The sequence below is a fragment of the Acomys minous genome (assembly GCF_964271855.1).
Source record: "Acomys minous genome assembly, chromosome: 4".
Lineage (NCBI taxonomy): Eukaryota > Metazoa > Chordata > Mammalia > Rodentia > Muridae > Acomys > Acomys minous.
Genome location: NC_140486.1, coordinates 85,522,745 through 85,532,535, shown reverse-complemented (window position 1 = coordinate 85,532,535; position 9,791 = coordinate 85,522,745). Strand labels below are relative to the sequence as shown.

The window sequence follows — 9,791 nt, the reverse complement described above, 5'->3', positions numbered from 1 at the left end:
AAATTTGTGGGAGGGCACCACATGGCCCTGTTGAGATGTGCTTGTGAGAAGAATTGTTAAGCTTTGTCACAGGTGAAAGCAGTCTTGGCGGGCTTTGCCCTTGGACACACCATGGATACTCCCTGAGATTAACCTTGAGATAGACTGGGTGGAGCCATCCCGGGCCCGGAACTCAGGAAGCCGGACCTGGGGACTCCACCTGGACTATTGTGTTTCTAATAGACCCTCAATGGGAGAGAGAGACCACCCCTTGTAGGTGACAGACAGGCAAGTGGAGGGGACAGAGAGGAGCAGCAGGGTCAGACCAGGCTTGAGCACACGAGGATCGGGAAGAGGATCAGTGAATAGGCCGGACCAGCGCGCAGGTCTGAGACACCTATTCTCCCGTCAGGAAGTCATCTACCTGCAGAGCAGGGTGATCCTCATATGGGAAGCTGGGTGGAAGGACCTTTTCTCCTCCATGCTAGTGTGGGCTCCACTCACTCTTCTGGGCGTGTGTGGTCCTTGCAGCAGTGTGGGTGTCCTTTGTCTTTCAATAGCTCACCTACGGTTCTGCCTCTGTCGGCTCCTCACACTGCCTGGCTTATTAGCAAAGGTTGCTTCTTGTACCTTGCAACAAATGGTTCTCTCTCACCACTCTCGGCCCCTCATTGGGTTTAATTAGAGTTAGTTACAGGAGCATAAATGAGGGGCTATTTACAGAAGCATTGGCAATTACTAGGGGCTACATCACTAAAGAAAATCTTTCTCCTTCCTTAGAAAGCATTAACTGCTTATAGATGCTCAGGGAAGGATCAGAGCCTTAGGAACTCCCGTCTCTCCATGATGGAATGCTGATGGCCCCATCTTGTGCAGGTTTGGCGCATACAATCACCGCTAATGTGATTATTTTCGAGTGAAACATCCATGCTTCCTCCCTCCCCCCTCCCCCCTGTGCTCCAGCTCACTCTTTGCTCTCTCTTCCTCGGTGTTACAAACCTGGGAGAGTGTGTAGGGGTGGCTTCCTTAGTTTCAGCTCTTTGGCTAGTTGTGAATCTGTGCAGCAGAAATAGGCTGTTCTTTTAAAGTCTTAGCTTCTGCAGTTGTTAAGGGCAGACGAAGGGGCTGGGCATGCCCTCAGCCGCCCTCCTGTCAACTTGCTCAGGGAGGTAACTGGTCCTCCTGGGTCGCTGGCTATTGGCTTCCTTTGTTGGGAGCAACCTAGGGCGGGATGGAGAGGAACCTCAAGAAAACCAGAGGGAGTCGAGCTAAGATGGGCTGGTGGGGCTTTGAGAAAGAGCAGCTGTAGGGCTTGGAGATTAGGGACGGAGCAGGTGGTGTTGGGAGTGTTGCCCTTAGGTTTCAGTAAGCGTTCTTCAAGAGATGCAGAAATTGCAAAACACAGTGACATCAGTTTGGGTTTCCAGACTATTTTCTGGGCTCCATAATGAGACAGGAATTGAGCAAGAATCTGTGGGCGCCTGATTCTGACCTGAGGTTAGGATACTTCTCCGGGTTTGTGTCTGAGGGCCACCCGTGGCATGTCACAGGCAGCTGAGCTCCCCCTCTCTTCTCTTCAGGTCCCCACCCTCTATTCCTGTTAGCCATCTGCAGCAGGGACACGCTCACTTTGAGGGCCCATAAAAATGGTTTGTGGTCTTTTAACTTCGGCACAACATTATGACGTAGACTTTCTTGGGTTATACTCACTTTGTTAGCAGTAAAGCCGCAAGAGTTTTTTAGGGTCTTACTTTGTGGGCGATGGAAGAGTTAGGGACTTACAAAACCCGGAATGCTGAGAGTCCGAGAAGCTCACAGCACATCCCTCCATCTTCTGCCATGTTCTAAGTAGGCCAAATCCTGCTGCCCCATTCAGCTGCAGAGCCATTCACAATTAGGATAGGCTGGATTTGGTGGGGAAATCTTTGCACCAATACTTAACCATAGGCTTAAGCCCAAATCCTCCGCTTTACCTGAAACAAAAATTGCTACACTGATTGGCCATTTGCCCAATTTTTTATTTCCCAATTGTCCTGACTTCCCTCCCACCCTCTGCTCCATTAACTGCTTAGTAGTTTCAGGATCGCACCTCCGGACTATTTTGTGAGGTTTAACCAGTCAATTATTTTTCCCCCACAAAAGTTATCTTCTCAGAGACAGCCAGATCTGAAAGTCTCCAGCCATCCTCTTCAGAGTAACACCTGTTACTTTTATTTTTACATAACTGTGTCAGGTTCTCTCTCTGTCTCTCTGTCCTTCCATGGAAGAACTTCTTTCATTTGGGATCCAAGGCCCCCGGCCCCCAGTGCCCATCCAATAAACCGTGGTCAAGCTGTAGAGTCGCCCTAATCAAATATGGCACCAGATATGCAGACATCTGCGTTTAAGGTCCCAGGAGGAGAAAGTGGATGCCAAGTGGAAGGGAGTGATAAGATCAATTGTTCGGGCCCTGTCTCCAGCATCCCCCAAATTCCTGCCTCTGGTTAGACCTCCATCACCCGGCCCAAGAGGCCAGCGTTCTCCTGTCGAAGGACTCGGTAGTCCACACAGATCCTCTCCAGGTTGCTCAGGGTCTTTTTGCCCATCTCTGTCTCGATCTGGTCCTCAAGATCTCGAACTTCCCTCATGGTAGTGCCTGCGTCCTCAGCGGTCTGGATGAGCTGGCTGCAGTTCTCACGCAGGGCAGCCAGATACACGTAGGCTTTCCGAACAGCATCGTCCTTCTTAGCGTCCTGGAACACAAGCTCGTCAGTCACTGCAAACGTCCGCTCCAGTTTCTCAGACAGAGCGTTGATTTCCTTCCGGAGTTCCTTTGTGTCCGACAGGATCTTAGTGACCTCTTCCTTCTGCTTCCGGATGTTGCCCACCATCTCCAGGATGCCCTGGGTATAGGCCAGCCGGGACACATCTTTCGGCACAGTCTCCAGCTCCGTCACCAGCTGCTTATAGACCTCGTCCTTCCTGCGGACGTCATCCGTGGCTGCTCGAACACTGTGGTGCAGCTCCTGGAGGTCTGCCAGCCGTCGAGACGATTCTAAGTCCCTACACTCCTGGAGTTTTCTGAGGTGGCGGTACTCAGCAAGTAGCGGGGCCCGGTGTTTCTCCCATAGACTTGCTAGGTGGATGACCCCTTGGGCTGTACTCTCCACTATGAGCTGCAGCTTGGTGAGGTTGGCGGCCGCATCAGGCAGCAATTCCACTGCCCTGCTCTTCAGGCGCAGCACCCGCTCCTGCTCGGCCACGCTGAGTTCCCTTTGTCGACGCTCGGTTTCCACCCGCGCGAGGTTGATTCTCAGGGTCTTCATGTCAGCTTCAACCTCTTCAGTGTTGCGGTCCACACTGGCCAGCTGCTCCCTGAGGGACTCTAACTCCCGCTCTTGAGCTGCCCGTGTGTCCTGTTCAGGCCTCTGGGAGGTAGCCGCTACATCTGCCGCTTGGGCTGCCTGGGCCTGGGGCTCCAGATGGAAGGTAAACTTCTCAGAACGGGTGAAGCGAGAGCCTTTGGGGGTGCCAGTCCGTGCCTTAGCACCCCAGTCCTGTAGCACCTCTCCTAGGTCTCGGACTTTTATCGGGGCTCCAAGTAGGCCCCAGCTTTGAAGCAGATGTTCGGTCAGCTGCTTGCGTAGCCGTTGCTGTGGAGCCCGGGGATCCTCCTGGGGTGGGAGGCGCGATGCCCAGCGCACCCCGTCTTCATCTCCTGGCCAGTCTCTGCTCACACGCTGGCACAGCTGGAGGGCATGATGTTCGAGGAGGGAGGCCGCCCTGCCCACAAGCTGGAGCACTTGTGTTGGGGCTGGTAGCAGCAGGGGACTCGCCTGGAACTCCCGTGGCTCTCCTCCGGTACTCAACTCAGGCAGAAGCAACCTGCTGGAGTGGAATGGCTGCGCGAAAACGGAGCCCTGGAGGCGCTGTAGCTTGGGAGTTCGAAGGAGAGGTGGGACCCAGGGCAAGGCCAGCTGGTCCTGGATTTGGCTCCCAATGGCCTGAAGGAAAACAGCCGAGTCATCACCTGCAGGCTGGGCTGCATCCTCAGAGGCATCGGAGGGTAGCCGCTCAGCTAAGAACAGAAGCAGGTCTCGGAGGTCGGGCTCGCTGGGATAGAGGAAGTTCTGATAGCCAAGCTCCTGGGGATATCCCAGATTCATGCAGGTCCGAGCCAGGCTCATGGCCAGGCGGAACCGGGCAGACACGGCTGGTGGTAGCAAGTGACTGAGGCCAGAGCCCACTGCCGGACTGATCACTCGAAGGCATCGGACCACAGCCTCTACGGCCAGCTCGGCCGTGAAGGCTCGTAAAGTCCGCACTTCTGGAGGGACTGCCGTGCCCGCCTGGCGTAAGGAATGGAGGAGGATTCGGTCAGCCTCTTCCATGGCGGAGTTAATTCTGACTCCGGAGCTGGGGCTAGGGCCGATCAGAGAAAGTGGAGCAACGCTATAGCTACAGTAGTAACTGCTCTCCACGCCCAGATAGCGTTAGGCTCTGTCTTAACTCAGCTATCACACAAATAATTGAGCCACTTTTATATTTATAGGGCTTTACAACAAAAACTCGAGCAGTTTAAGTCTGTTCTTAACCCTCTACGTTACTCTCACTCCATCTTTGCCCAAATCCCCACGTTACTTGCTTTTTAGTTCTTTGTTCCTGCTGAATCTTTTACATCTCTCCCGCACCTCTGCCTGTAGGTGAATCCCCAACTTCCTTTTCTAACTCCTCCTCTTCTCGCTGGCAGGAAGTCCAGCCCTATTCGCTCTTCTGCTCAGTGATTGGCTGGAAGCTGCTTTATTGGCATATACGGGGACAGTTGGGGAGCAGAGTTTCGAGTCTCTTCCTCATCTACGGCAGGTTAGGAACCTCATATAAGCTATTTGCTTACACAAGCTTTTGCTTACATTCTCTCTGGCTGCAGAGTCTTGGCTGGTAATCATTATGTATCAGGGCCTCCTTGAGCTTTATTAATGCCTTGAAACTTCTGGGCAGCTTCATTTATTCATTTTCCTTTACTCTTTCCTGTTATAGCTTATACTTCGATTTTTTTCCTCCATCCTAGTTTTTTATTCCCCCCATTTTCCCTTTTAAACAATTTAAATATTTTAAAGCAATTAATGTAAGCACACTAGAAATTAATGTAAAACAAACACATAGACATAACTACAGATGTGTTTTAGAATTAAAAAATTGTGTTTAGGCTCAAAAAAGAAAAAAAAACAGAAAATAAAGTTTATAGAGAAGTAAACGACACAAGTATGTTTGATGGTGCATGCCTATAATCGCAGCACTCTAGCAGCTACGGAAGAATGATTTTTGAATTCAAGGCTAGTTTGGGCTACACAGTAAGATCCTGTGTCCAAAACCAAATAAAGGACAACAAAAAGCCTGTTGCAGAAATCTGTAAGATGCAACCACTGTCATATTCTGAGTGAATTAAACAATTTCTTAAAAATTAATTTCTGATTATTTTTATATTACATATAAGTGTTGCACCTGCACATATATGTTTGTAGCATGTGTGCACATCACCCCCAGAGTCCAGAAGGAAGGGCCAGATACACTGGGACTGGAGTCACAAGTGGCTGTAAAACAGCATTTGGGTGTTGAGGACCAACTCTGGGTCCTCTGCCAGAGGAGCACTGTTCTTATCTCTGCCCCTGAAATGTTAACAGCTTTAGATATTTTTAAATTTTTAAAATTTATTCACTTTACATCTAGATCATAGCTCCTCCCTTTGTCTCCTCCACTCACACCCTCCCTTCTTCCCCGTTTTCCCCCTCCCCTAGTCCTCAGAAAGGGGGAGCCCTCTTCCCCCTACCAACTGACCCCAGCCTATCAAGTCTCATCAGGCCTGCCTGCATCCTCTTCCTCTGTGGCCTGGTAAGGCCACCCTCCCAGGGGGAAGTGACTGAAGAAGAGACAACAGAGTCCATGGCGGGGACAGCCCTTGCTCCCCTTACTAGGGGACCCACATGGAGATTGAGCTGCCTATCAGCTACGTCAGAGTGGGGGTCCAAGTCCCCTCCATGCATGGACTTGGGTTGGGGCATCAGTTTCTGCAGGCCCCCACTGGGCTCAGATTTGTTGGCTCTGTTGGTCTCCTTGTGGGGGCTCCTGTCCCCTCCAGGTCCCTTCTATACCCAGCTCTCCCATTGGAATCCCTGTGCTCTGCCCAGAGTTTGGCTGTGAGTCTCAGCGTCTGCTTCAATTCCCCTGCTGCGTGGAGTCTTTCAGAGGACACTATGTTTCCTCTCTTCAACCACTTCCGGTGTCTGTTCTGTTTGCCCTTCTGAATGAGAATTAAGCATCCTCCCTAGAGTCCTCCTTATTAATTAGCTTCTTTAGGTCTGTCTGTTGTAGTATGGTTATCTTGTATTATGTGGCTAATATCTGTTTATAAGTGAGTACACACCATGTGTGTGCTTCTGGGTCTCGGTTACCTCGCTCTGGATGATCTTTTCCAGATCCATTTGCCTGCAAATTTCACAATGATTAAAAAAAAAAAAAAAGAAAGAAAGAAAACATTCATGTCAAAATGTAGATAAAATACTAACAAGTCTCTAGACTCATGTGTTTGAATGCTTAGTCACAGGAAGTGGCACAATTAGGAGGCGTGACCTTGTTGGAGTGAGTTTATTGTTGGGGCATGTGGACTGTGTTCCTAGGGAAACCAGCCAGTGTGGCACAGTCTCCTTTTGCTGCCTTCAGACCCAGATGTAGAGCTTCCAGCTCCTTCTCCAGCACCATGTCTCCCATGATGACAATAACGGACTAACCCTCTGAACTGTAAGCCAGCCTCAGTTAAATGTTTTCCTTAATAAGATGCTGTGGTCGTGGTGTCTCTACACAGCAATAAAACTGTAACTAAGACAATGTCCAACTCTCTTCCTAAAGAATTGTATCCTAGGAACTAGCAAATCTGCAGTGGACAAACACACTGTGATGCAAAGGGTTGTTCAGTGCCATGGACAGATAACCTGAGAAACAATATGGCCCTTAAAAGTCATGAAGACATTTGCAGAGGACCCAGGGTCACTTCCTAGAATCTGCTTTGGGGAGCCAACATTGATTTGTAATTACAGCTCCTGTAATTATAAATTACAGGATTTGATACATTGGGCTTCCATAGCCACCTGTACTCACAGGCACATATTACACACACACACACACACACATACACACACACACACACACACACACACACACACACACACAATCAAAAGCAAAACAAAACTTTAAAAATAATGAAGGCATGTAAGGACTGCATGTAAGATTCGTTAAGTGAAGGCCTAATGCTTGGATAATGCTTACGTACTTCCTAGAGAGTTCTTTGCCTAGTGTCTTAGTTATGTGTTCTGTTGCCATGAGGACACACCATGGCCACGGCAACTCTTATAAAGGGAGACATTTAACTGGGGCTGGCTTACAGTTCAGAAGTTTAGTCCGCTATCACCATGGCAGGAAGCCTGGTGGGCACAGGGGCAGACACGGGGTTAGAGGAGCTGAGAGTTCTACATCTGGATCTAGGGGCATCAAGGAGAGAAAGTGACATTGGGCTTGGCTTGAGCATCTGAAACCTCAAAGCCCACTCCCAGTGGCACACTTCCTTCAACAAGGCCACACCCCCTAATAGTGCCACTCCCTATGAGCCTATAGGGGTCGTTTACATGCAGACCGCCACACCTGAGCTCCAGTATAAGCCCCTTCCTGGAGCCTACTTTCCCAGAACTTCCTGCCTAAGAGCTCTTCTGTCATTAATGTAAGAGCTCTTGGAGCTCTTAACTTCCTGGCAATCAGCTGGATGGTGTTTATTTCTGTGCTGTTTGTCTACTGTGCTATGAATGCTCAGGAAATACAAGGCACAGCTCTTTTTGTGTTTCTGTTTTTCAAGACAAGGTTTTTCTGTGTAGCCTTAGCTGTGCTGGACTCACTCTATAGACCACGCTGGCCTCGAACTCACAGCTATCTGCCTGCATCTGCCGCCTCCCTGAGTGCTGGGATTAAAGGCCTGCCCCCACGCACCCAGCTACAAGGCACAATTCTTGCCTTTGAGAAATTGACCTGCAATTAATGATTCAGTACAAATTACAACTCACGATTACAAACACAGAGGCAAACATGCAGGCTGTGGTGAGATTCCAGGAGAGTGGAGGACGCGAAATGCTCCTCAACTGGGAAGTGGTGTGGTCATATTGTTACGGCCATGTGGTTTTTATTACTGAGTTTCTAACAGGACGTTCTGAGAGCCTCTACAGTATACACAAACTGCCTGCCATCCTTTTGTCTTTTCACCTGACCCTCACACGGGCTGCCCCTGTGTTGGAGGTGGTGTGTGTAAGGAGGAGAAGCATCCTGAAAGGAAAAAAAGGGATGAGTAGGAACGCAGATAGGAGTAACTGGGTTGGACTTAAGGCAATGCTGTGCAAAATTACCTCATTGAATGTCATGGCCACTAAAGCTTTCATATCAGTAAAAACTGTCCAAAGTGAAGTCGACCGCTGAGTATTATTCACAAGCTAGAATATTCCAGACCGGAAGACTCTTGAGTATGCTCTGAATATCCAAGTATTACGTGCTTATGGCTTCTGCACCTAACCGCAGGCACATTGGCTGCCACTGGCTCCTCACACCACATTTGTTTTGGGAAGCTAGATGCCACCACTGCTTTGACATCCTAAAGCTGCTTCCTCAGTTTCCCCAAACTGTCCTCCTGTGGACCATCTTAGAGGCAACTCTGCTGTCTGCAGCATCTTAGGGAATTGTCAGGAACTGAGAGTCTAGAAAAAAGTCAGGTGACTTTCTAAGAAACTTGTGCATGAAATCAAGCAAGTGAACACTCCTAGTTACTGCAAACTGTCAGTTCCTAAACTCTATATTTAATAGAACGATAAATAAAACCAAGTCATTTTACACACAGAGTCTTAAGGCCTGAACATAAACTACAGGTAGATAACCACAGAATCCTGTTTGCTTCTGTGTTTTTTCTTTTCTTTTAAGAATAGGAATATATGGCCTAGAGTGGACATTAATTTTCTCTGCAGACTCAGCATAGAGATTCTTCACACAGTGGAAATTGTTGTTTATTAGACATCACCTTTGGCTGAAGTTCCACAACCGTCATTGCTTATAGTGCACATGATTAAAGAGTACAAGATATTTTATAAATATGAGACTTCAAGAATTGCCCCCAATTTTCTATGTATTTTAGATAAAGAGGCTTATACGGGTGACTTGAAGCTTTAAATCCATTCGAATATCTGCTTCTGTGCTTGAACCCCAAGTGTTAGGCAACTGGGATGGACCACGGCTTACAGCATTTAGAATCCGTTTGTGGAACCTAAGAATAAAAAGTTGAAAAAAAGAAAAGATTAAAAACTCATCTAAAACAGCTCATATAACTAATTGATGGCAAAATGGTTTCTTTTTCAAAAAAGACACTTAAGTATTCAACTCATCACAATTTATTTGCTTAACTTGTATAAGCATATGTTTGTTGTCTCCCAATGGGAATTAAGTAATTTTTGGATAAATTAAAAAAAAATCTAATTTTTTGACATATTAAGGAGAGACAAAATGTACCCAAATCTGGCTCAGCTGAAAAGAACTACTGAAGTGTTTTTAAATACAACAGTAAACACAGGGCATCCATATGTTCAAATAATGGAGAAGTTTCTCCATGGTAATCTTCTATCGGGTCCTTTGATGTCAGTGATAGGACGTCTTATTAACTCTGGTAAATTCAAACTAGTCAGAAGCAAGAGACCTTCAGTGTGAGTGTAAGTAAATGCTCATCAGACTTGAAACAGAAAAGAAACAGGGAAGCA

General features: G+C 48.1%; 2 protein-coding genes across 3 annotated transcripts in view; both read right to left on the bottom strand.

Annotated features, from left to right (window-relative positions):
• Positions 1-1,837: 1,837 nt before the first annotated feature.
• Positions 1,838-4,791, bottom strand: LOC311595713 (coiled-coil domain-containing protein 22-like). Its single transcript, XM_084778683.1, has one exon. It carries the CDS (start codon positions 4,347-4,349, stop codon positions 2,463-2,465), a length of 1,887 nt encoding a protein of 628 aa, XP_084634809.1. The 5' UTR covers positions 4,350-4,791; the 3' UTR covers positions 1,838-2,462.
• Positions 4,792-9,022: 4,231 nt separating this feature from the next.
• LOC311595700 (aldehyde oxidase 3) overlaps positions 9,023-9,791 on the bottom strand; it is a 95,481-nt gene continuing 94,712 nt past the window's right edge. For both annotated transcript variants that reach the window (XM_084778660.1, XM_084778661.1), the window contains one exon: positions 9,023-9,304. In XM_084778660.1, coding sequence (XP_084634786.1) covers positions 9,251-9,304 — 54 coding nt within the window. In that variant the 3' untranslated portion in view covers positions 9,023-9,250. The remainder of the gene's footprint in view (positions 9,305-9,791) is intronic.

Bases quoted from the DNA above. Each gene is read 5' to 3' on its own strand.
- LOC311595713 (XM_084778683.1), bottom strand. From the start codon at position 4,349: ATGGAAGAGGCTGACCGAATCCTCCTCCATTCCTTACGCCAGGCGGGC.